Source organism: Aquarana catesbeiana, linkage group LG06, assembly GCF_042186555.1.
Source record: "Aquarana catesbeiana isolate 2022-GZ linkage group LG06, ASM4218655v1, whole genome shotgun sequence".
Lineage (NCBI taxonomy): Eukaryota > Metazoa > Chordata > Amphibia > Anura > Ranidae > Aquarana > Aquarana catesbeiana.
In genome coordinates, this window is record NC_133329.1 from 287,960,151 (window position 1) to 287,987,786 (window position 27,636).

General features: G+C 40.8%; 1 protein-coding gene across 1 annotated transcript in view; it reads left to right on the forward strand.

Moving 5' to 3' along the window:
• Window positions 1-27,636, forward strand: part of NME9 (NME/NM23 family member 9) — an 81,402-nt gene that overhangs the window by 30,168 nt on the left and 23,598 nt on the right. Inside the window, exons 9-14 of the mRNA XM_073633426.1 lie at window positions 7,048-7,199; window positions 9,297-9,493; window positions 12,198-12,342; window positions 12,494-12,601; window positions 15,799-15,950; window positions 21,141-21,285. Of these exons, the coding sequence (XP_073489527.1) occupies window positions 7,048-7,199; window positions 9,297-9,493; window positions 12,198-12,342; window positions 12,494-12,601; window positions 15,799-15,950; window positions 21,141-21,285 (899 nt within the window). The remainder of the gene's footprint in view (window positions 1-7,047; window positions 7,200-9,296; window positions 9,494-12,197; window positions 12,343-12,493; window positions 12,602-15,798; window positions 15,951-21,140; window positions 21,286-27,636) is intronic.

Below are 27,636 nucleotides of genomic sequence, written 5' to 3' on the forward strand. Positions count from 1 at the left end.
AGAACTCCCCTGAGCACTGCCACTGATCCCACCCCCCACCAGCACTGCCACTCATCCCATCTCCCCGCCAGCATTGCCACTCATCCCAACTCCCCACCAGCATTGTCACTCATCCCAACTCCCCACCAGCATTGCCACTCATCCCAACTCCCCCCCAATGGAGTAAGAGAAGGAATAAAAATATAGAATGCATGGAAGGGAGCGGAAAAGAGGGGGAGGAACAAAGAAAAAGGGAGAGAAAGAATCAGAGAAAGAACAAGAAAGGGAGGGGGGGAGAGGGCGGAGAAATTAGGATAGTGAGAGATAAAACGGAAAGAAAGAGAACAAAGAGAAAGAGTGGTACATCCTAAAATGTACCATAAGGGTTTTTAATACTGTACGAGTGGTAGGGAATCAGGGAGCGCTAAATATCTGTGGGTTAGGGGTGCAAATTTCTTGTCTTGCCTTGGGTGCTGACACACCCATGCTACGAAAATAATTTTACTGTTAGGGGTCCCCACAACTTGGGAAATTTTATCCAGGGGTCACAGCACTAGGAAGGTTGAGAACCACTGGTCTAGACGGTCATATGCATTGGCCATAGTTTCTTCCATAACATGAACATTATTAATCTCGCATAACCATTCTTTAAGAGGGTATGTGTAGTTTTCCACGCTCTAGTGATTAGGATTTTTGCTGCATTAGGATTTTTGCTGCATTCAACAGATGTCTAGTCAGGGAGTTTTTGTAGCGCTGTATAGGTTGTGTAGAAATATTTAGTCAAGATCCATGTCATGACCTTGCAGTAATACATTCATGACCTGTCTGTCTCTTACCTGGTCTGTGTATCAGCCTTGAGGCTTGTGCTCTCACACCTGCATGCTTAAGTAATCTTCCCTCTGTGTGGCTCCACCCTAGCCTCAACAGGAACCACTATTTAACACCGTATTCTCCAAGCCTGCCTTGCCGTGCAATATTGTGTGTTTGGCTTCCTGTTTGCCGTGTGCTCTAAGTTTGTCTCTGTCTCTGTTACCGATCTTGGCGTGTTCCCGACTATTCCTGTCTGCTTGTGACCCTGACCTTTGGCGCGTTCTCGACTATCCCTGTTTGCCTGTGACCCTGACTTTTGGCGTGTTCTCTGTTATCCTTGTCTGCTAGTCGCCCCGACATTTGGCTACCTCCTTACTATTCCTTGCTGTCCTGGGCTGCTGTTTCCTCTCCATCCTCCTGTAGCCTACCGTGAGTGTGAGCTGGGAGACCCTGGGGGCCGCGACCTGGAGCCAGTTGCAGCCCAGTCCATCCTAACCACTAGAGGCTCTGGTGAACACCAACTGGCTCTTAGACTCCGCGCCCTGGGGAATCTATGCTCTAACTCACTGTGGGATCTGTGTTGGTGCTCCAGGGGACCTGCCTTCCTGAACCACCCCGAGTTCTATCTGCAGCAGTCAGCCTTAGGGTCCACTATCATAGCGGTGCACTCCTGACCCCAACGGGGTGCATCTGTCACCTGGATACAGGTGACCTGACGATCCATATCTGTCCCTGTAATCTTCTTTGTCAAGTCGCATACCTTTTTCCAAAACTCAGAGATCAAAGGACATTGCCACCATTAAATGTGTAGCATAGATCAAATGTCATTTTTTGCATCTCCAGCAGGAGTTTGAGGTTTGGGGGTAGCATGACGGTACCTTGTCTGGTGTGGCGTACCATTGAGTGAGAATCTTATATGAGGTTTCTTGGAGTTTGGTACTAATTGAACATTTGTGAGCTAGAATACAAGCTTCTTTTCATTGGGAGTCTGTGAAGCTTCTATCTAGGGCTTTTTCCCATTTGGCTTTGAAATGAAGACTATGTTTGCTCACATGTGTTTGTAGCCAAGAGTATGCTAATGAGGTTGTTTTCTTTGTCATTGTAGCATTCAGACATATGGTTTCTGATTGTGTGGGTGTCTTGGAGAAGAGGTGTTTAGATTTGTGTTTGCTCAAAAAGCTTCAAAGCTGTAGGTATGTCCACTGAGGGAGAGTCTGCTTTCTGCATAAGTTTTGTAAGCTTTCCTTAGATTTAATTACTCCTGCCTGCATACAGTGTGAGACTAATAGCGGGGAACCATCAGTAGTAGTAGGGATACCTTTGTATTGTAAACCAGCACTGAATTCTGGGTTATCTGCAACCCTGGTAAGAGGGCCAGGGATTGAAGCTAAGTCATGAATGTGTGCAGTTAGATGAAAAATTTGTAACGTTGTGCCTATGAAGAGATGTCGTTTTATGGACAGTGGGTATAGAGATTTTTGAATCCATGGTAAGAATCTGAGAGGGGTGGAAGACAACGCATTTTCAATAGATATCCAGTCTTTGTTTTGGGAATGGCAGTGTCAGTCTATGATCCGAGTTTCTAATCCTTCCATTAACAGGTACTGCCTGGCCAAGCCCCACAGTTTGTCAGTATATACAGTACAAGCATTCACAGTTATGCCCCGTACACGCGGTCGGATTTTCCAACGGAAAATGTGTGATAGGACCTTGTTGTCGGAAATTCCGACCGTGTGTAGGCTCCATCACACATTTTCCATCGGATTTTCCGACACACAAAGTTTGAGAGCAGGATATAAAATTTTCCGACAACAAAATCGGAAATTCCGATCATGTGTACACAAATCCGACGGACAACGTGCCACGCATGCTCAGAATAAATAAAGAGATGAAAGCTATTGGCCAGTGCCCCGTTTATAGTCCCGACGTACGTGTTTTACGTCACGGCGTTTAGAACAATCGGATTTTCAGACAACTTTGTGTGACCGTGTGTGCAAGACAAGTTTGATCCAACATCCGTTGGAAAAAATCCTAGGATTTTGTTGTCGGAATGTCCGAACAAAGTCCGACCGTGTGTACGGGGCATTACACTTTATGGTGAAACCAATGGCTGCCGATACCTCCCCTGTGTGTCAAACAATTCTGACCAATCCCTCTGCCAGCTTTCCTGAAGACTCTTCTGTAACAGTAGGAGATCAGGACCGACCTCACTAACATACGAACAGTAGCTGAAGGCGAGTCAGAGGGATGGTGCCCACTTATTGAGGTTATAAGGCAGCTGTACTGTGGTGAGTTTGTTTCAGAGTGAACCTTGCATGAAAATGTTTTAATGACAACCCCTTCCCAACCCCAAAAAAACGTATAAAAGGGTGCCAAAAAGAAGGCATTGTAGAAAATAAGAAATGACTTACGCCTTCCCATCAAAAGGCAGTTTACAGCAATTCTGCTTTGAGGATGAGTCAGCCACCCAAGGTTTTGGCCACAACGCTCTTTTGGTTGTGACTGAGCTGAGCATGGCTCTGGTTGACCATCGAATGATGTCTATAGCTGCCTCACCTACGAAGTCTGCCGAGAGTTTTATCTCATCAAGAGAGTCTTCTAGGGACGATGGCTTCATGTATCCCGATGATCCCCTGGGCTCACTGGAAACTCAGAGTTTTCCAACAAGGCTTCCTGATGCAGTGGAGGAGTTCGTCTAGCCCAGCCAATCAGGATCACCAGTGCCAGAGTCTCTGGTGGTAGACGAAACAAGAAATGCTAAACAGCATTGTCCATTAAGGCCACACCAATGGATCATTGTTACCACAGATGCCAGCACAGCAGGGTGGGATGCCATCTGCGAACAACTCAATATCCAGGGCAGAGGGGAATATCCCACTCAGGGCCTAGTTTCCAATATTCTGAAACTTCGAGCAGCATTCATGGGGTTGGCCACCTTGCTGCCTCACATACAGGGTTGCTCAGTCCTGCTCCATCTGGACAACATAGTAGCAGTGTCCTACATACAGCGACAAGACAGGACGCACAGCCAATCCCTCTGGAGAGAGATTAAATCAATCATGACATTGGCACAACAATATCTCCCAAATTTGAGGGACATATATCTTCCAGGCTGTCAGAAATTGGAAGCGGATCGCCTATCCAGACAATTCAAGGATACCAACAAATGGTCCCTTCACCCCAAAGTGTTCAAACAGATCATCCACGAGTGGGGGTGTCCGCAACTGGATCTTTTTGCCTCATCAACCAACTGCAAGGTGACCCGGTTCCTCTCACTCTACCGTCATTCATTAGTGGAGGGGACAGATGCCTTGACCCATTCTTGGGTTGCGCAACTGGCCTATGCCTTCCCTCCAATTTCTTTAATCCTGAAATTCCTGAGAAAATTGTTGAAAGAGAATTTGACAGCCATCGCGGTATTACCTTACTGGCCTCGCAGACCATGGTTCTCTCTGGCAATGGATCTCAGCGTGTGCCCACAGATCAATCTGTGACTCCAGTGACTCCTTTTTTCCTGTTGCAAGGAGATATCCTACATCCACAACCATTACAACTGGCCTTAGAGGCCTAGAGATTTAAAGGCAGGGGTTACAAGAGCTAGGGTGTTTTCCAGAGGTTATTAGAACTTTACTGAGTTCCAGAAAGGGGTCAACCAATGCCATCTACTCCAGAATATGGAATAGGTTCACAAGCTTTGCAGCTGAACGTCAGTTTGACTGTAGTGACCCAAATGTATCTCAAATCCTGTCTTTCCTGCAATCTGGATTGGATTTGGGGTTAAGCCTAAGTTTGCTTAAAGTGCAAATTTCAGCCATCTCAGCTTTTACCCAAAAGAAATGGGCAGCAAACCTGCTGATGGAGTACTTCATGAGAGCGGTACTTAAACTACGCCCTCCCAAGAGAAATCGGTTCCCTCAATGGGACCTGGCAGTAGTCCTTCATTTTCTAGCAAACCCTCCATGTGCTCCAACAGAAGATTGTTCATTATGGGATATCCCCTTAAAAATGGCTTTCCTAATAGCCATAACTTCAGGGGGAAGGGTGTCAGAACTCCAAGAAATGGGGGCAGCCAAACCTTATTCCATGTTCTTCCCAGACAGGGTTGTGCTGAGACCATTGGATAACTTTGTTCCAAAAGTGGCATTGATATTTTATCTCTCCAGTGAATGGGTGCTTTCAGCCTTCGCAGCGGAATCAGATGCTGATTTGCACGAGTTGGACATTCAAAAAGTCCTCAAAGCCTATCTGCAGGCTACTTCTACATTCAGACGTTTTTTACAGACTTTTCATCATACCTACCGGAAAATAAAGGGGAAAGAGGCCTCGACCAGAACCATCTTGGCCTGGATAGTAAAAACTATTCACCGGCATATAGAGCGACCGGGAAGGATCCTCTGGAGGTGGTTAGAGCTCACTCAACCAGGGCGATGTCTTCGTCTTGGTTGGCACGGGCAGGAGTGTCTCTGGAGACAGTCTGCAAAGCGGCTAGCTGGTCATCACATCATACGTTCTTAAAACACTACAGGGTACATCCAGCAGCTCTTAATACAGTAGAGTTTGGGAGGAAAACTTTCCAAGCTTCTATGTCTATTGTCAAATAAAGACTAAGTTTACAGCATTAAACCCTCCCAATAGCTCATTATGTATAATATGTATGCTGCCATGTTGGCATCAGGAAAATGGAAAATTGAATCAAATACTTACCGTAATTTTCCTTTCCTGACGCTAATACATGGCAGCATACAAACCCTCCCTCTAATCTTTGTGCTTTATACAGAGAATGGGAGGTAGCTCTCAGTCAGACTTTTATAGAGCTAAACCGGTCCTGTGGGTGGATATAGGGGCAGAGCTATATCATATGTATGCTGCCATGTATTGACATCAGAAAAGGTAAATTGATACAATTTTGCATTTTTTGGCACCTTTTTGTAGGTTTTTTTTTTGGTGCGGGAGTGTTATCGAAGCAGACCCTGTATTTTTATGCAAAGCTCACTTTAACCACTTCAAGACCGCCGCACGACGATGTACGTCCAAACTTTAAATGGGGATATCGTTGTTATGGCAGCAGCTAGCTGCCATAACCCCGGTATCCCCGTTTTCGCGCGGCGGCCGGCTTTCAGAGAAAAGTGGTCTCTGCGGCGGATTTGCCTTGAGATCACTTTTATCGGTGGCGGGAGAGGGGCCCCCCTCCCGCCGCGATCCGGTGCCCTCCGCCGCTTACCGGAGCCGTCGGTAGCGGCGGAGGCGATCGCGTCCTTTTATGTGGTGTGTCTGGAGACGAGTGAGGCTAAGATGGCGCTCACTTGTCTCCAATACACTGCTGGACGGAAGCGACGTCAATACGTCACTTCCGTCCACGCCTCTTAAAGGCACATTTTTATAAATGTCATTTTTCTAAATGACTTTTTTTTTTTTTTTTTTTATTGCATTTTAATGTAAATATGAGATCTGAGGTCTTTTTGACCCCAGATCTCATATTTAAGAGGTCCTGCCATGCTTTTTTCTATTACAAGAGATGTTTACATTCCTTGTAACAGGGATAAAAGTGACACCATTTTTGTTTTTTTAAAACAGTGAGCGAGAGCAATAATTCTAGTCCTAGACCTCCTCTGTACCGCAAAATATGCAACCTGTAGAATTTTTTAAACGTCGCCTATGGAGATTTTTGAGGGTAAAAGTTTGACGCCATTCCACGAGCGGGCGCAATTTTCAAGCGTGACATGTTGGGTATCAATTTACTTGGCGTAACATTATATTTCACAATATAAAAAAAAATTGGGCTAACTTTACTGTTGTCTTATTTTTTTATTCAAAAAAGTGAATTTTTTCCAAAAAAAGTGCGCTTTTAAGACCGCTGCGCAAATACGGTGCAAAAAAAAGTATTGCAATGACCGCCATTTTATTCTCTAGGGTGTTAGAAGAAAAACCATATATAATGTTTGGGGGTTCTAAGTAATTTTCTAGCAGAAAAACCTGTTTTAAACATGTAAACGCCTAAAATCCAAAACGAGGCTGGTCCTTAAGTGGTTAATTTCTTTGTTCGTCATAATGTTATTTGGATGCTAGTATTTGGTACTTTTTGTTCTTTTTCAGAAACCAGAACAAATTTGACATAAGAACTCCATACAGCATTGTACACTAAAAAATGAGCTTTACTAGATGCCCTGACATGTATGAAATTACTTCAAATGTTTACTATGGTAAACATCCATCATTACAGCAATATGTATGATGAATCACTGCTGTATTTTTGAACAGGAGAAATTTCAAGAGCTGATACAATTCATGTCTAGTGGCCCATGTCATGTTCTTATCATTTCCAAATCTGGAGAAGAGGATGTGATCCCTGCATGGAGAGAGTTTATTGGCCCAACTGATGTAGAAATCGCCAAGAAAGAAAAGCCTGAAAGGTGAGTGAATAGGAGTAATCGTCTTATGCTTGCAATAGTCATCCTGGAAAGTTGTGCAGTAGTAGTACAGTATATTTCATATGAATATTACTTTTTGAATTTCGTAAGTCTGGCATAGTCAGATTTTGCTTTAGGGCAATTTTGATTCATTTGGTGCATTGCAGTAACGTGTGTTAATGCAATTAATGTTTGAACATTTTATATGCATTAGCCTAGCTTAATTTAGAAAATTACAGGGTCTTCTCAAAGCTCCCTAGATGCTGAGCACATAATCCAAGAAAATACACAATAAAAATGCACATAAAGGCACAAAAAAACACAGTTCGATAAATGGATGAAAAAAATAGATGAAAATGAAAGCACATTGGTGTGAACTCAAATTTAGGCCTGAAACACACTTTTACACTAATGCCCCGTACACACGGTCGGACATTGACCGGACATTCCGACAACAAAATCCTAGGATTTTTTCCGACGGATGTTGGCTCAAACTTGTCTTGCATACACACGGTCACACAAAGTTGTCGGAAAATCCGATCATTCTGAACGCGGTGACGTAAAACACATACGTCGGGACTATAAACGGGGCAGTAGCCAATAGCTTTCATCTCTTTATTTATTCTGAGCATGCGTGGCACTTTGTGCGTCGGATTTGTGTACACACGATTGGAAATTCCGACAACGAATTTTGTTGTCGGAAAATTTTATAGCCTGCTCTCAAACTTTGTGTGTCGGAAAATCCAATGGAAAATGTGTGATGGAGCCTACACACGGTCGGAATTTCCGACAACAAGGTTCTATCACACGTTTTCCGTCGGAAAATCAGACCGTGTGTACGGGGCATAAGGTGTTTCATCACAAACACGTTATACGTGTTGGAACATTGTGGTCCTATTTATTTTGATGGTAATGCATTAACGTATGTTGTGGTGTGTTGTGTCTGAAAAAATGCTTTATTGTCCAGTCCTATGAATTGGCAGCCCATTTAAATTTTTTTTTCCAGCAAAGGGACATTACCACTTCTGCAAGTTTGTGTGTGTGTAGCTTGGCTGCCTTCATACCTATATGGACCCAAGGCATTTCTGATGTCTGCCTCCAAAACATTTTGTCCAGAGGCTAGAAACTGCAGTTTTGCATCTTGCCTCCTCCATGCTTCATGCCATCAAACATGCTTAGTGCGCTCAAAAAAATGCAGCCCTGGTCACTGCTTTGGACCAGTTGTGCGAGACTGACACAACTCAAAATCCTGACAGCATAGGACAAATGTCAATTCTGTCCTTGGATTGGCCCATGTCTCCAAGCCCCAAGAGCAGGCAGCCTTAATCTGCCCATCCCAAGCCATAGTCTGTCAGGCAAGGTAGGAGTGCTGGACTCCTTGTGAGCGCAAAGACTGGGGTTGTCAGAGGAAGCCGGATGCCAATCAAGGAATCAGGATGATTCATCTTGCCCTTCAGTGCTTGGACCTCCCCCACCCCCCCCCCTGTATTGGAGACTTCCAGTCAGGGTCCAATGAGATGACTCAATGGCAGTGGCATACATAAATCATCAAGGTGGTACCAGAAGTAAGATCACCCTGACTTGAGTGGAACTATATGTTCTGGTTCTGTCCGCAGTACACATTCCAGGCATTGAAAAGTGGACTTTTTGTGCCAACAATGACTGAATGCCAGAGGACTCCAGAGTCCATTTACCTGGAGTTGTATCACTAAGTTTTCTTTGGTGGGGGGGTGCCAGACATAGACCTAATGGGCTTCAGACTCAACCACAAACTTGACAGATTTGTGTCCCGGTCCAGGTACCTTCAGTCTTTCGGGGTAGATGTCTCTTAGTCACTCCATCGAATCAGTTTACCCTGATTTTTGCTGTCACCTCTTAAGCTCCTGCCTCGTCTACTTCGAAGTATAGAGAGAAGGCTTTCCAGTGATTATTTATTAATTGATTAATTATTTATTAAAATAGTTTTTTCCCCTAATAAATTATGGTTTATGTATTTCACTGTTGATGTGAGCTGTTTTCTTTTTTTGATAGTATAAAGCTGTTATTACAGTTTGTAAATTAACAACATATGTATCTCTCTTTTTTTCTTTTTTTTTACAGTTTACGAGCTCAGTATGGTACAGAGGTTCTTTACAATGCTGTACATGGGAGCAATGACCATGAACAAGCTAGCAGAGAATTAGCCTTTTTCTTTCCCACTTTTAAACAACAGCAACAACACACAGAGGAATCAGCCTCAAAAAGCCCAGAGAGGACCCTCGCACTGATTAGGCCAGATGTCTTAAGAGACAGGAAAGGTATGTTATATTAAGATACTGTATGATACCCTATTTAGTGGAGTTTTTGCTTGTGGTGCTCTGGGAACTATTGCATGGGGTTCAAAAGCAATAAACAGGAAAATGTGAATGGGTACTTGTTTAAGTTCTTTTCCTATAAGCATATTTTCTAGACACAAAAAGCCCACACAACCATTCCTTGTAGTGGAAAGCTCACATGTATGCACATCATTAATGATCACTTCCAAAACTTAATTTCATGAGGAGGCTTGGGTCTTCTTGAAACCACCTGCAAACAGAAGAAAGTAGAATGTGTGATGTTACCTTTCTTTTAGCCTTTTAGCTGAGATTATAAAAAATGTTGATAATTTTTGGTATCTGCTTCAGGAAACATGTGTGCAACTTTAGCTTATTATGTCAAGGCAAGAAACAAAAAAAAATATTTTTTTGCCTGCAAATTCTAAAGCACGTGTTGTCAGCCACAATTTGACGACACTCACAATTCTCCACAGCACGCTTTACTTCATTTTTTCAAATCCATACTTTTTTTTTATTTTTGAGGGGGAGGTGGTGTTAAAAATAAATGACGGGCCCCAGGTGCCAGATATGCTAGGTATGCCAATGGCTCACAATTTTTCTGGCATGATCAGCAGGTATTTTTTGCACTTATCAAACAGATATTAAAAAAATATTTTCAATGTTATGTTTAGCAAAACAAAAGGGACCAAATAGGAAAAGTTCATTGTTAGGGTTTACATACACTTTACAGGAAAGACCATTCATAGAGTAAATACTTTTGAATATCATACATTGCACAACGGAGCAATTATTATTGTCAACTTATTTAGACTGGGTTCACACTATTGCAAATTGGATGCAGGTTTCTCCGCATCCAATTCGCATAGCAGAACATTGTGACTCACTCTCTATGGAGCTGGTCCACACATCTCCGCAGCAGCTCCAAGCCCTGTGCGTCTTTTGGTTGGTTTCAGGCCCGAATTCAGACCAAATATCAGGCTAAAATCAGACCTGACATGGTGAATGGAGACAAACCAGACTCCTGCCGTGAGCCACTGCGTTCTATGGTGTGAACCCAGCCTGACAATAAGTTGTACACCTATATTTAACGAAACTTATACTAAACAAATATAGAGGCTGTCCATGCTGATATCTGCTCTTTAAAATGCTAATTTGTGTGTATAAATATATACTGTATTATATATATTGATTATTTTAGTTTTGACCCCGTAGTGACAGTGAATTCTGGAAGAACTTTTGTTTTGCAGTAAAGTGATTTTTATGGCACATTACTCCCATGCAGAGTAACAAACGCCACTTTGTGCATTGCAGTGCCATTCATTTTGAAAGCACTTCATAGGGCAAGTACGGTACATAGAAACGTAGAACGGTGATGGCACAAAAAAGACCAAGTAGTCCATCCAGTCTGCCCCATATTTTTTCTTATATATATATTTTTACCTTTTTTTTTTGTTTAGACCTAGGTTTGCACCGAACATGTTTGAACTGCCTTGCAGTAAAAGGCAAAATACCCATGCTGCATCAAACAACGGACCTGCCATGGCTTGTGATGTACTACTTTAAGAAAGAGTGAAGATCCTGTTTTTCTTCAATTGCTGTGCATTGACAGCCCAATCTAAATTAATGAGCTGCCACTTTTTCAGTCAAGTTTGAGAAACCCCCATTATATGTGTGTTATGTGTATCTATTCACGCAGCATACCTAAAAATAATTAAACATATTGCTTACCATTTCTAGTTGTTTCTTTGGAGCAGATTTATACTCTGGACTCTTTAGGCAGCTTATATTGTTTAGAACTTGCAGTGAGCAATTAAGGGACAGACATATGTAGGGACAGTTGTTTTAACACGTGCATTAACATACAATGTACCACCAAAGCCTTAAAGTATAACTAAGGGCAAAACTTTTTTTTAGTTTTGGATAAAGTGGAGAGGCATTAATACAACTGTCAGTTTTCATGGCTGTCCGTGTCCCCGTTAAAGAGATTCACCCTCTCTATTTGTCCGGTTTACAATTATCATTGAAATTACCCAAATTTTGGGTTGTCCCCAGAAAAGTAATAGAGGGAAAATCTTCCAATGGGTACAATAGTTCTGGTGACCTAGGGGTCCCTAAGGAATTCTCTTGATTTACAGGGATTTCCTCTTATTTCCTGTTTGGTTATGGGACAGGAAGTAAAGAAATCTCCGTAATAGGACACAGATGGCAAAAAGAAAAAATCTGAAAGGGGCTATAACCCTGAGCCCCCCCCCCACGGTCTATTCAAGATGAAAAAAAAAATTGCCCATAGTTCTACTTTAAGATTTTTAACCCCTTGTTAGAATAAATAATGCACGTCTAATTTACAACTGATAATGAAGACGTGCCAACACAGTACAGGCATGGTTAATTATGGCAAGCATAACTCCCCAGCCCCCTCCTTAACATCACCTAGAATCAGAAAGCTAGGTAAGTTTCAAATTAAAAACAAGCAAAAGTTAACAGTAATTTTAAATATTTTTTTTTAAGTTTTTCTCTGTTAATTGGAATATTTAACAAATATACATCAGGGGTTATCCCAATTTAGCTGCCAAAGTGGAACTATTTTTAAGGCAATGTAAGCTAACGTGCATGTAGTAACATACTGCGATGAACTTCACAAATCTAAAGGGTCCATAAACATTTCCTTCAATTGCTTTTTATTCAGATGAAGTTTTGCAAAGTATCCAGGAGGCAGGCTTCTCTATAGCAATGCAAAAGGAAGTTATGCTCAGTGAGCAACAGGTTGAGGAGTTCTACAGAGAACATGTAAATGAAGACTATTACCCAGCGCTTAAACAGCAAATGACCAGGTAAATACTTTTACAAGTTGCATTTATTTTACCCTTATTGTAATAAAGCAGTCTGTTAATACAGGATTTTTTTATGCTTGTTTTAGTTAAATGTATGTTATAATCCATATAATCTATTTATTTGGGTATCTTATGTATAAAACCTTAACAGTGGCCCCGTTCTTGCCCTGGCACTGGTAAAGGACAATGCGGTAAAGCAGTGGAGAGGTTTGCTAGGACCTGCCAGGATTACAGAAGCATTAAATGAAGCACCAGACAGGTTAGACAATGTTATTTCATATCTTCTCAGAGAAACGCTGTGTCTAATGTAATATTTTTGAGCATGATAATGTTATTATTTTACCTTTTTGCTTTTCATGTTTCTCATATTTCTGTTTTTGTGTTGCATGAAAAGGAACTTGGTCAGGAAATCTAAAAATGTTATCTTTTAAGGTCAAAGTGGAACTTTACCCATAACAACTTGATAAAAATAATGTTCTTTAGCAAGGAACATACATTTCACATTATTAATTATGCCACCAAAATTAGTGTGTGCTGGAAATTGCCTCCAGAATTGTTCCTGTTTCTTCTTGCTGAAGGCTGCCATTTTGCTGAAGCCCACTGCCCCTGAACAGCAGTAAATCTTTTGTCTGTCAGCAGATCTGCCTCTACAAATTTGGCACAGTGCCTAAAAATGGAGAGCAACTGAGCATGTGCAGAGCAGGGTGACACAATGTATTGCTGGATTTTAAACAGTATAGACACTTATTTTTAATGTTTTATATAGCTAAACCTGCAAAAGGGTCCAGCCTGAAGTGATCTAGCTGGAGCTAATTTTCTGACTAAAGTTCATTTTTAATGGCATAAAAAGGAAAATTTAAACCATTTGTGCAGTTTACCAATCAGGGCAAACAAGCAACAGCTGTCCCTACTAGATGCTTGTGTTGCCCTATCCTTCCATCCCGCATCGTTCTGTTCAGCTGCCAGGATCAAAGTGAAATACCCGATAATTATTAGGTAAACATTTAGAGTCGGTTCACACTGAGGCAGCACGACTTCTAGCGCGACTGCCTCAGACGACTTAAACACGACTGCAGCGGCGACTTGCAAAACGACTTCTATATAGAAGTCTATCCAAGTTGCCTCACGTCGCCCCCAAAGTAGTACAGGAACCTTTTTCTAAGTCGGAGCGACTTGCGTCGCTCCAATTAGAACGCTTCCATTGTACAGAACGGGACGCTACTTGTCAGGCGGCTAAGTCGCCTGACAAGTCGTCCTAGTGTGAACTGGCTCTTAGGGTGCACATGACTCTCTCCTGCCACAATTCAGCTGAAGGTGGCACAACTTAGAACTCAACTCCAGTCAAAGTTTTATATCTTGCTATGGATAGTGGAAAAAGGTTGCATGGTTACAAAGACACATTCAAAATACATTTTTGTAAATTGGAGAAGGGTTTGAAATTTTACCAAAGATTATAATGTCTGAGTGTTTCTTCAGTGCAAACAAATGGCCATTGTCCACGCCTATAACTGGCCTTTGCAGCAAGGAGCGCATGGAAGGTTGACACATGTCAAACAAAACCAAAGAAAATTCCCAGCTCAACTTACCGACCAGCCTGTAACCAACCAAATTATCCTGTCTAACAGTATACGTTAAAAACAGGGCTTTAGTTTGCACACATTTGTAAATACATGCGTAAGCTACAGAGCCACTTCACGGCACCCCAGTATTATCTGCAACAGGGGCAGCCCATCCTTTAAGGGCGCACGGGTGCTGCCCCCCTTATCCATGCGTCGGGCCTCCATGAAGGATGCCAGATGCATGGATTCCAATGGGGGTTGTTTTTTTGAAGCACCTGATTAGAGCCAGAGGCTCTAATAGGCTTCAAAATAGGGTGGGCTTGGGGTGCAAGCACTGCGAACTGAGCCCACCCAGGCGTGTTACAATAGGGAATGAATATTCGCTATTGTAACACTGATCCTCCTCCCGGCCAATCGGAAAGCGGGTCGAGACCCATCACCCAATTGGCTGAAAGGACAGGCAATCGTATTGGACGCAGAGGAGGAGGGGAGGAGATGCACGGCTGAAGCTCCTGTGATGGAGGGGAGGACACAGGAGCCACTGCCCGATGCCCCCTGCCCGCCACCTAGATGGGGTAAGTGCCGGCAGACAGCGAGCGGGGGGGGGGGGGGTTGTTTGCGACCCCCCCACCCCAAAAAAAACACCAGCCGCCACTGATCTGCAGTCCTAACTCTAAATTTTGAGAGCCTCCATAGTAGAAGCACATGCATTATAATGAATATAATGAGGGCAGGTGACCCTAGAGGGAGCCCACCCCTCCACGGTGGTCGGTAAGTTGAGCTGGAAATTTTCTTTGCTTTTGTTTGACTGGGTGTTTCTTCCCCTGGTGACAATCACTCTCTTCATTGGTACCACAGAGACAGGAAGTGGGCGAACGTTTTCCCCAGTGTAGTCACAGACAGAACTAAACTTAAAAAAAACATGTTGGGTTTTACTGCTTAAGTATGGCCAGAAATGTTTTTGTATATTTGCCCTCTAAAAATAAGTTACCTCTAATGACGTATATCCCATCTCTGCCCGCTACAGCGTTTGATAAATCTTTTACTTTTACTGCAGCCCGCAGTCTCCTGTTGGCATTGAGGTCTGTAGTTCTGGCTGTAGTACAATTAAAAGGTTGCTGTCTTGACATTTCCTCTATTCAAATAAGTTCTGTGAAGGGAGGAGGTGAAAATGAATGTCACAATCTCCCTCCTCTAGTCATAGAATGCCTTGCTTTCTGTGAGAAGAAAGCAAGTCTTTATGTGAGTGAACAAAATACCAAGAGAGCACGCTCCTGTGAGACCTGTTCTACAGACGGAACTACAAGTCTCAGCAATGGACGTTTGGAGACTGCAGACAGAATAAATGTAAAAGATTTAACAAATGCTGCAGCAGCCAGAGACGGAACGTATGTCTTTATAGGTATCATATTTTTTAACTGTGCAAATGTACAAAAATAGTTTTTGCCCATACATCAGCTTTTACGTAAATCGGTTGCTTTGCCCTAAATAGGTGTGTGCTAAGAACATATGCACTAAGGGGGTTATTTACTAAAGGAAAATCCACTTTGCACTGCAAGTGCACTTGGAAGTAAAGCCACTGTAGATCCGAGGGGGACATGCAAGGAAAATAAAAAACAGCATTTTAGCTTGCACATGATTGGATGATAAAATCAGCAGAGCTTCCACAAATGTCAGATCTTCCCCTCAGATTTAGAGCGACTGCACTTCCAAGTGAACTTTCCGTGCACTTTCAAGTGCATTTGCAGTGCAAAGTGGATTTACCTTTCGTAAATAACCCCCTAAATGTTTCAATGTGATGCTCATTTGTACAAAGCCTAGTCTGCTGTTTATTTTGTCATGATGTTGTACATTTCTTTCTGATTAAATTTGTTTTGTGCTGCGGTCCTATTTTCAGCTTGAGAGCTCGTTTTATTCCCTCGGAGGGTGACATTAACCAGCTACATGGCAGTTCATCCCCACTGGATGCAGAAAAGGAAATTAACTTTTTCTTCCCAGTAGAGCATACCTTGGCGGCTATTAAACCTGATGCAATGGAAGAGCACAGAGGTAAATGAGAAGAGGACAGTTTTTGAATTTGTGATCTAAAACCCACTCAAGGTGTTCCTTTCTCTAGCTTTTTGTCAATTTACCTTGTAGTGTGATCATTGCCAATTTGCTACACTTTGATTATACCTGAATATGTGTGAATATTTGCACACAGCTGTCTGATCTGTGAAGCATACAATTCAGGAACCCAGACAGGCATGATTAATGCATTGTATGATTCTTTGAGGAATGGAGAAATTTGCATTTACAGTATATAAGCTTTCTGATATGCAATTCAACTCACATATCACTACCTATGTCATTGGTGTAGTACCCTGATTCTTTAAAGGCCAGTAAAATAAATAAGTCTATAATCTTTGGGTTATACAGCTGGATATATAAAATTTCTAAGAGCCCTTGCACACTGGGGCGGCGTCGGCGGTAAAACGCCGCTATTATTAGCGGCGTTTTACCGTCGGTATGCGGCCGCTAGCGGGGCGGTTTTACCCCCCGCTAGCGGCCGAGAAAGGGTTAAATACCACCGCAAAGCGCCTCTGCAGAGGCGCTTTGCCGGCGGTATAGCCGTGCCGTCCCATTGATTTCAATGGGCAGGAGCGGTAAGGGAGCGGTATACACACCGCTCCTTCACCGCTCCGAAGATGCTGCTGGCAGGACTTTTTTTACCGTCCTGCCAGCGCATCGCTCCAGTGTGCAAGCCCTCGGGGCTTGCACACTGGATACACAGCAGCGGCACTTTCGGGGCGGTTTGCAGGCGCTATTATTAGCGCAATAGCGCCTGCAAACTGCCCCAGTGTGCAAGGGCTCTAAGAGAACATTTGTTAACAATAATTACATATCACATAGGTTGGACTTGATGGACTTGTGTCTTTTTTCAACCTCACCTACTATGTAACTATACTGGTGGTACTAAACCCAAAACCAAAAATGTAATATATTGCAGCTTAGCAATCAATAGATGTGGTGGCTGCCTTTGTTTTCTGTTTGAGGCTTTTTTCCCTTTGTTTTCCCCTGGTGATCTGGCCAGTAACTCACCTCCTGTATTAGAGTGCTCCCACTCTGGATGAAAAAGCAGAAGCACCTTTGGACAGCAGTATTGTCAGTCTGAGGGTAGGGGAGTGTTTTGATAACTGAGCATAGTAAACTATGTTTACAATGCTTCAGTTTATGAATGAACAGAAGCCCCTGTCTCCTGCTCATTCATCTTCGGTATAGCTGAGGCTACAGAGAAAGGAAAAAAATTGAAGAATCTGTGTCCTCAATTCCTTTCCCTATCTCAAAGGTGAGATGTCAGGGGTTTAAATACCCCTGATATCTCTCCAAAGCCCTCCCAACAGGATTGTAAATAAAAAAAATAAAAAAAACTATTAAAAAATTAAATAACAAATTGTAACCACGTAAAGACCGCCTACTGCACATATACTGTGGCAGGATGGCTCTATTGCGCAGAATCACGTACCTGTATGTCTCTTCATGCAATAGATACTGTGGGCAGGCGCCACCCGCGATCGTTCCCCAGAGAGGCAGTACGGTGATCAACGGTGTAAACAAGGCAGATCGCCTGACAGGGGAGGGCTCAGAGATCTTCTGTTCCTGCTAAGCAGGAACACGAATCTCTGTGTTCACAAGTCAGTCCATCCACCACACAGTTAGCAAGCACCTCCTAGGGACACACTTAACCCTTTGATCGAGCCCTGGTGTTAACCCCTTCCCTGCCAGTGTCATTTGTACAGTAACAGTGCATATTCTTAGCACTGATCACTGTAATAATGTCACTGGTTCCCAAAAAAGTGTCAAAAGTGTCATTTAGGTGTCTGATTTGTCCGCTGCAATGTTGCAGTCCCGCTAAAAATGACTGATTGCCCCAATTACTAGTAAAAAAAATGTAAATGCCATAAAAATATCCCATATTTTGTAGATGCTACAATGTTACTTTATGAGGATGCAGCAGCTGTATGAACAAAACAGGTTTTAATATGATAGGTGTGCAGGTGTGGGTGAGTGGCCCCGAATGCACACTGTCAATGTTCAGGGGCCATACACCTGCATCCGTACGCCTGTCAAATGAGGACCTGAGACTGTGTTTGTATAGCTGCTGCATCCCCATAGCATAACATTGGCTGCCTGCACAGAGCAATAACCACATTAAAAAAAAACTGATTCACATTGTACAGAGCCACAGCCAGTGTTAATTTTGACATTAAATTTAGTTTTAGTCATAGTCTTTTTAGTTTTAGTCGTATTTTAGTAATCTGAATTGTTTTAATTTTAGTCATATATTTAGTCGACTAAAATCTCCTATATTTTTTGTCTATTAAAATCTCCTGGGTTTAGTTAAATTGAAATGCATTATTTAAGCATTCTTCATTATATACTCCTGGAGTAAAAATCTAATAACGTTATTATATATGGTATTAAGGTTTGAACACACACTACAGACACAGATTTCGCCATTGAGATATATAACCAGTGCTAGTTTTGATGTCAGATTTCAATTTAGTTTTAGCCATAGTCTTTTGACTAAAATGCCATTTTAGTTTTAGTCGTATTTTAGTCATCTGGATTGTTTTAGTTTTAACTGTATTTTAGTCGACTAAAATAGTGTTATTTTGTTGATGAAAATATTTTCGTCTACTAAATTAACACAGGCCACAGCAGCTATGTGAATAGGCCTCATTTACACACAGAACTTTTTATTAACTCAGTACAGCTTTAGCTTTTCCATTTAGCAGGAATTTTCTAAGTTGTGCTTGTGTCTGTTAATAATGATTTTAGTGAAAAAAATGTTTTGATACTTTCAGGGGGGCCCTGTCAGGTAGGCTGTACGGGGCCCCGTGATTTCTAACAGCAGCCCTGCATACAACTTATCCAGCATGAAAGGTTCATAAAACTATCTTATTTAAACTATAACAGTGATCCGAGTGTATTGAAAAATTTCAGTGACCGTCAAGTTGAAAAAAAAATATGGTCTACAAAACATAAAAAAGTAGGAAAATAGAGTAAAGAAGGGAAAGTCAGGAGGGTAGAAAGGTAGGAAGTCTCGGGGGTCTATTATCTAGCTGAGTTATAATGATAGGAAAGAGTTATTAAGTCCTTAAGGCTGTGAGTTGGATATCTTTGGTTACCTTGGTGATCTGAAGAAATTTGAAATGAGAATAACTGCCTCGAAGCTTAACCTGGGGGTTTTCCATGCTCTGGCTATAGTTAATCTGGTGGCAGTAAATATGAGTAATCAGCGCTTGCTCTGAGTGCAATATTTCTGGTATTAATGTGTTCAATAAGACCTCATAGGGATGTTTGAGGATATTTGTGTGTATTAAGGAGAGAATTCAATTATAGATCCTTATCCAAAGCTATTCACCGGCGGACAAGTGCACCATATATGGGCCATGGTACCACTTGTTTCAGCCCCAGAAACAAGTGAATGAGTAATTTGGAAGAAATTGGGCTATGCATGCTAGGGTATAGTACCATCTGTACAGTCTTTTATAGGAATTTTCCAGAATTAATGCATTCCTTGAGCTTTTCATTACTGCTTGCCATATAGTTTGCCAATCCTCTGGATCCAATGGTAAATTCAGCTCTGCTACCCAATGCCTCTGATATGATCTGATAGGTATCCTGTTGCGTTAATAATAGAAGAATAAAGTCAAGAAATTAAGGTTGGACCAGCATTTACTTTCACAGTCAGTAAAATAAAGGGAATGGTTCAGTATCAAGGTGCAAAGAAATTTTCTTTGGTTATGTTATGGTTGGACCACCAGCAAAACTAGTCATGTTTGCCCAACCCACAGGAAATATAGGGCAATGGAGCCATTTTAGAAGGGGGGGAGATACAGGGCAGCAAGGCCCATGGAGAATTTGATAGAGAATTTTATAGAGTCCCATAATTTTAACATAAACGATAACATTGGATTAAGTGACTGGGGACGACAATATGAAGGGAACCAAGGGAAAGAGGAGAGAGGGGCAGGATGACAATCCAGCACATTTCTGTAGGCCCACAAGGGAAGTTCATGGGTAGCATGTAGATGGGAGACAGGGACAATATTGGCTGGCAGGTAATATGAACTAGGCTTAGAGCGACCCCAGATTAAAGTAAAGAGTTTTCTCTGTTGGATCCGAAGGATATGTGGGGGAATAGGGACCAGGAGGACTCAGAAAACATAATAGTTTCAGAAGTTACGTCATTTTAATGGAATATACCATCGCTAAGAATCCACCAATTGATTAAAGCGGAGCTCCACTGGCTATTTTTTATTTTTTTTTTTGGTAAACATTAACATAATCACAAATAGACATTTGCAAACTCACTTTTTTGTAGATTTAGTTTGCCCAATGTCCGCTTTCATTGTGCCATCACAACGGGCGGCGTCGCAGGACATTCCCGCCCCCTTGTGATGGCAAAAAAAAAAAACTGTACACAAAAAAAGCAGAGGAAGCAAATACCATTACGAGGATAGAGCGGCAGAGGACAGATAAATCACGTCACTTCCGATATTGAAATCCTGTGATAACTCACGGCAGACCTCCGCAATGACTCCTGGTAACAATGACACAAGCTCCCAGGAGCCAGTGCGGCTAAAAGGAAATTACGAAATAACCGCAAAATACCCGCGAATCCACAGACAGGAAATAGAGAGGAAGATCTGCAAAACACAGGTACAGTTAAAAAAAAAAAAAAAAAAGTTCCGTTTATAAATTAGTACATTGATGTAATCTGATTGAGCTAATGTTATAAAATAGGGTGGGACTCCGCTTTAAGTTGCCTAAACAGGGGTGGGAGGTTTGTCTGGTATAAGGATTCATATGAAGGGGTTAGAGTGAAGCCTAAATAGGGTAATATGGATGACCAATTGAAAGAATAAGGAGGAGGACTGCAAGTGTGCAATGCTATAGAGTGACAGACATCACCTTAGGTTTACTTGCATTGACGTGTAATCTCAAGAATTGAGCAAACTGGGTTGGCAATTAAAGTAAGATTGGTAGGAAGGCTTGCGGAGAGGTAAGAGACAACAGAATATCATCCGCAAACAGAGACCGCCTCAAGATTTAACAACACCAATAAAGTGGATGACCTTTTTGGCAGAATGAAAAAAGTATTGAACTGTCCATCACATAGACAACATAGATCTTTGTGACCTGTTGCTTGTATACATCATGTGTAATTTACATATTATAATTTTTTTTCAGATGAAATCTTGGAGAGAATTCAAGTTGCCGGATTTACAATTTCTCAAATAAAAGAGACTAATCTAAGCCAAGAGATGGCTGAGGAGTTTTACAAAGAACACAAGGGGAAGCCTTTTTTTGAACAACTTGTCAATTACATGTGCAGGTAGGGTTTGTCAGACATTAAGTGACTGTGTATAATATTATTAGTAAGACACAGACAGTGTTCCTATAAGTGAACCTGTACTCCATTTTATTTATTTATTATTTTATTTATTTATTTTTAATGTAATCTTTTATTATAATGTTTAAATATATATAATACACATCATCAGATACTACTTAACGCTTATTCATTAATATAACAAAAAAACCCTGCCCCCCCCCCCCCCCCCCAGTCTTGATCTGTTGTCCTCATAATCTATCTTCCTTAGGCCGATTCAATCATTCCCTGTGAATATTTTTTTTTTGACGTTTTAAATCTGTTCCATCTTGCCCAGGTTACTGTATGATTTTCAGTCCGTCCCTGCTCCGCACTGCTTAGGTACTCCATATTGCCAATGTGGTCCACTCTCTGTAGCCACTCTTTGATACTTGGCTTCTTAGTGCAAAGCCAGTTTTTAGGAATAAACCCTTTTGCTGCTTTGAGCAGGTACGAAACCAGAGTTTTTTTGTATTGTTTCCTTGTTTTAGTTGTTCCATGGAACAAACAGTTCCAGGGGTGTTGAGGAATCCTTTCTCCTGTTATCACCTCCGTGTATTCCAGTATAACTTGCCAATATTCCTTTATCACTGGACATTCCCACCATATGTGTTATGTTGTTCCTTGTTGTTTACAATTCCTCCAGCAAAGTGGAGATTCAGCTGGCTGAATTTTATTGATTCTATCTGGTGTCAGATGCCAGCGTACCATACACTTGTAATTTGCCTCTATCGAGGTTGTGTCCGATGCATAGCTGTGTACTGCGCCTATCATTTGTTTTTCATCTAGTTTTATGCCCATATGCTGTTCCCATTTTCCTATGAAGGGTAGGGTCCCCTGCCCATCTAGTTCGGATAGTATTTCATAAATTTGAACTGTCCCGTGTCTTAAAGGCTTTTTCATATTACAGAGCTTTTCTATTGGTGTTAACGCATTCTCCTCTTTAATTGGTTGGGGGATAGTGCTTTAGATAAGGCCACCGTGTGTCAATATTAGTGTCCTGTTTTGTCATGATTTCACCTTGAGTCATGATATCCTTTAACTGTGTGTTACCCATTTGTTTTCCCAACCGTGTCCCATTTCCTGGTGTAAAAAAATTTGTGCCCGAGAGTGGGATTAATGGTGAATTATACTTCCATTTTTCTTTACGATAAAGTGTATCCCAAATTTTAAGTACTATTTTAGTTATCTCATGTGTATTTTTACTAAGTGTTCTATATTTTGGTGGAATCCATATGATTTTTTTAAGTTGTGTCCCAAAAAGTGTGTTTTCCATCTTTACCCATCTCTTTTTAGTGTACATGTTTGCCCATTCAACCAATCTTGCTACTATAATTGCCTTATAGTACCTACCCACATCCGGGAGTGACATCCCTCCTTTTTTTTTTCTTAGTTAACAGTTTATTGTTTACCCTAGGCTCTTTATTTTGCCATATATATTTCGTGAGTATTGCTTTTATTACTTTAAAAAAGCCTGATGGTATTCCTATCGGGAGTATCTGCAATTTATATGTTATTTTTGGTAAGATCAACATTTTTAACATGTTTATTCTTCACGTTTTTTAACGTGTTTATTCTTCCTATCCATGAAATTGATCTCCTTGCTGTGCTTTTTATCTCGGTTTTAAGTTCATTAAGTAAAGGAATAAAATGTTATTTTAATTCCTAGGTATGTTATTTCTTCTTTTTCCCAAGAAAAGGGGAATTCTTGTTTTAATAGTTTTTCCTCATTTTTACTTATTCCTAGGTTCAATATTACAGTTTTTATGGGATTTATCTTAAAGTTCGAAAGTGCACCATTATTATTTAGCTCCTTTATTAGATTGGTTAAGGATAGCCTTGGTTTAGTCATGTATAGGAGTATGTCGTCTGCATATGCTGCAACTTTGTGTTCTTCCTCTCCAATTTTTACACCCCCTGTATCTATATTGTTACGTATTTTTGTTAATAGTGGTTCTAATGCAATTATGTATTGGAGTGGCGAGAGCGGGCATCCTTGCCTAGTCCCGTTGAATATCTCAAAAGCAGACGACAAACTCCCATTGACTGCCACCTTGGCTGTGGGGTATTTGTATAAGTTACAAATCCATCTCATGATTCTTGGACCCAACCCTATACTCCTGAGGGATTCCATCATAAATCCCCAGTCAACTCGATCGAATGCCTTCTCGGCATCGATCGATATTAAAATCATTGGGGGGCCATACTGCTTCTCTTTATTCATTAGTAACATGGTTCTAATACTGTTATCCCTACCCTCCCTTTCTGGGACAAAACCGACTTGGTCAACATTTATAAACTCTGGCAGTAGATTTTTTAATCTCAATGCTAGAACTTTAGCGTATAATTTCGTATCAGCGTTTAATGGGACGGTAATTGGAGCACATAGTACCACCTTTCCCTACTTTTGGTATAACTGAGATATTTGCCGGAAGGGATTCTTTTCTTATTTCCTCATTCTCCCCAATTTTATTTAAATAGTTACAAAGTTCTGGGACTAATTGTTCTTTAATTTTTTTATAATATTTAATTGAAAACCCATCTGGGCCTGGGCTTTCCCCCCCTGGTGTTTCCTTTAAGGTGGTATAAATTTCGTCATGAGTGATAGGTTCGTCTAGTAAGCCTGCACTTTCCGCTGTTATTTTTGGTAGGTTAACTTCCGCTAGATATTTCTGTATTTTAGATTTTCTAGTCTCTTCCTCTTTTCGTGTCTCTTTGTTTCTAATTGCATATAATGCACTATAATAAGTTTTTAAGGCGTTGGAAATCTCTGTTGTTTTTGTGTGTCATCTCACCTTTCTAATTTTTTATCTTTTCTATGTAATTTTGTGTTTTTTCTCCTTTTGATATCTTTGCTAAGTGCTTCCCGAGCTTGTTCCCCCATATATCCCTTTCTTTTTCCACATTTTTAAATATCTTTCTGGCTTCATGCTCCATCATGTCATTTAATTGACCTTTCTTTATGACGATCTTCCGTTGTGTTTCTGTATCTAGTTGCGTTTTGTGTTTTTGCTCCAAGTCATATAACACCTTTATTGTGTTTTTCATTTTTATTTCCCTTTCTTTCTTTTTTTTCCAGCTCCAAGGGAGATCAATTTCCCTCTAATGAAGGCCTTATGTGCCTCCCAGATTGTTGCCTTTGAAACTTCTTATGTATTGTTTATACTAAAGTATTGCTCTATCTCTGTTTTTATTATTCTTCCTACTTCCTCGTCGTGGATGAGGTCTTTATTCAGTCTCCAGTGCCCTTTTCTCCGTTCCATGTCTCTAAATCTTATATTTCTGTACTCCATTTTAAATGCTTAGCATATAAACAAACGAGGCGAGTGGAGGAATCCCTCATGGAAGATATTGTGATCTAACAGCTGACACTGATTGAGACAAATTTACCAATGTGTCCCTGCAAAAGAAATCAATCAAACGATCATCTTTTGCCACATACTGCCAAACACTGATCGAAATTCAACTTGTCCCTGCTGAACCAGATACATTTTGAACAATGTATGGCCAGCTTAAAAGCCCTTGTCGATAACAGATACCACAAAAGTCCTGCCATTAACTTTAACCAGAGAAGACTGGAAAAATATTTGTCCTAATTTCATGGCTAACCTCCACCAACTGCTGTGCCTCTGTCCAGTGAGAGTGTATAGAACAAAGGGAAACTAAATCAGTGAGGAGCACAAAACAGGCTTTTCTAACTGATTAAGGCAATAGCAGACACAATATTTTGAGTGAACTGCTCGTTTGAAATTTGAGTGACTTTCTAGATAAGACATCTTTGCAACGTTGCCAGAAAAATTGTTCCGTGGAACTGGAGTCTTTCAGACATTTTTTTCCTTGTCAAAAGAAGTTTATTGAGTATACAATGTTATAAAGATACATAAAGTAAGTTTACAAGGATCTATAAAGTAAGCTCATTGTTTTACAGTAGGGTTTATATAGGTAAATATCATGAAATTTCAAATATTAAACATTGGGTTCACGTAAACCTAAATTAAAGATATATATCATTTCCTTAGTTACTTTTGTAGGTATTTAAATGATTTATACCTACTATACATATTGTTTACAAGTAGAGTGTATATAGGTCAAATAAATTCTGATAATGAGCTTTAATCGTAAGGTGGAGAAAAGGAAAGAGAAAGAAGAAAAAGGGTTGAAAGGTAGAGGTATGGTCCACAAGGTTGTCCCGCTCGTCAGTTTATTATTCTTTTTAGTTCACTTTGAAGCCTTAGAATAGGTGTCTCTGTAAGTCATTTAATCTGTTACCATGGCAACAGGACAGAGTCATTGAAGTTCGACAGGAACTGTTGTTTTATCCAAGGATGCCAAAGTTTTTCAAATTTTGGAATTTGATTTTGATCAATGGCTACCATCTTAGCATGGGACATTGTATTATTCATTCTGCGAATTGTTTCTGCTAGTACCAATGTAGGAGATTTCCATGCCTTGGCCACTGTTTGTTTTGCAGCCGTTATTAGTTGGATCATAAGTTTGAATTGAGAGAGTGTTAACCATTCCGGTTTTAGATTAAGTAAAGTTAAATATGGATCTGGTTGTATTATTTTTTAAATATTTTAGATGCAATCACAAAGACTTCCTTCCAGAAGGTTTGGATTACTGGGCACGTCCACCATATGTGTAAATATGTGCCTATTTCTGGGCATCCTCGAAAACAAAGAGCTGAGGTATTAGGTGAATATTTTGCCACTCTAGCGGGTACAAGGTACCAGCGAGTTAGGACTTTATAATTTGTCTCCAGTGCTAAGATGTTGGGTGAAGATGACTTAGATGTGAGCCATATGTTAGACCAGTCCGTGTCTTCTAAAGTTCGTCCCAGGTCCTCCTCCCACCTCTGAACGTAAGAGGGTCTATTAAGATTTGCTACTCCATATAATTGATTATAAAGTGATGAAATTGTACCTTTAGCAAATGGATCTTTTGTACAGATTGATTCAAAAATGGATAATTGGGATAATGGTGTATCCCCCTTTAGGAATGGTTTATAGAAATTTTTGATTTGGAGATATCTAAATATCTCAGAGTTTGGTAGATCATATTTTTCTCTAAGCGATGGGAATGAAAGGACTGATTTAGATGCTATGAAGTCATTTAGTGTCTGAATGCCTGATGTTGTCCAAGCTTTAAAAGAATTTGGGTAGATCCATGCCGGATAAAAGGCCGGATTTCTGATAAAAGAAAGGAGAGGATTGTGTGGAGATTGTAACTGATATTTGGTTTTTAGTTTATCCCAGAGAGATAAGAAGTGTTTAGTTATGGGATTATGAATTTTAAAGCGGTCTTTAGGATCAAGCCATAATAAATTTGATATTAATAGAGGGTCATTTTCTGAAGCCTCTATAAATACCCATAATGGGATTTCCTGTTTTGCATGGTATTTGGACAGACTGGCCAAATGTGCTGCTCTGTAGTAGTTAGTAAAATTAGGGTATCCCAGGCCTCCTTTATTTTTGGGAAGATGTAGTGTGTGTATAGGTATACGTGGTTTAGAAGAGCCCCATATAAACGAAGTTGATCTTTTTTGTACTATTCTCAAAAAATAGGAAGGAATTGGAATAGGGAGGACTCTGAATAGATAAAGCAATTTGGGTAGAATAGTCATTTTGATTGCATTAATCTTCCCTATCCAGGATAAAGGAAGTTGCGACCATTGTTTTATTAGATTTGTGATCTGTCTTAATACAGGAGGATAATTGGTTGAGAATAAGTCAGAATGAGATGCTGTTAAATGAATTCCAAGATATGGGATTGATTTTTCTGCCCATGTGAATGGGAGTGCAGCCCTAGCCGGGATCAATTCCATGTTTGTGAGTGAAATATTAAGCACTAGGCATTTCTTAGGATTAATCATAAGGCCAGAGAGGGCTGCAAATCCATCAAGAGCTGGTATTAAGTTAGGACCAGAGACCTGTGGTGATGATAGAAAAAGTAATATATCGTCTGCAAATATACATAATTTGTGTGTAATACCTCCTACTTCAATGCCAGTTATAGTTTGGTTTGTTCTGATGTATTGGGCCATGGGTTCGAGTATAAGGGCAAATAATAAGGGAGATAATGGGCAACCCTGTCGGGTACCTCTTTCGATATTAAAGGCTTCAGATTTGTATCCAGCATATTTTATATAGGCTTTGGGTTTATTATATAATGCTTTGATCCATGTTAAAAAGTTGGGTCCAAAACCCCATTTTTGTAATGAATATTGCATATATTGCCAGGATACTGTGTCAAATGCCCTCTTAATATTGAGAGATAGAAAACATAAAGGGATTTTCCGTTTTTTAGCAATATGTG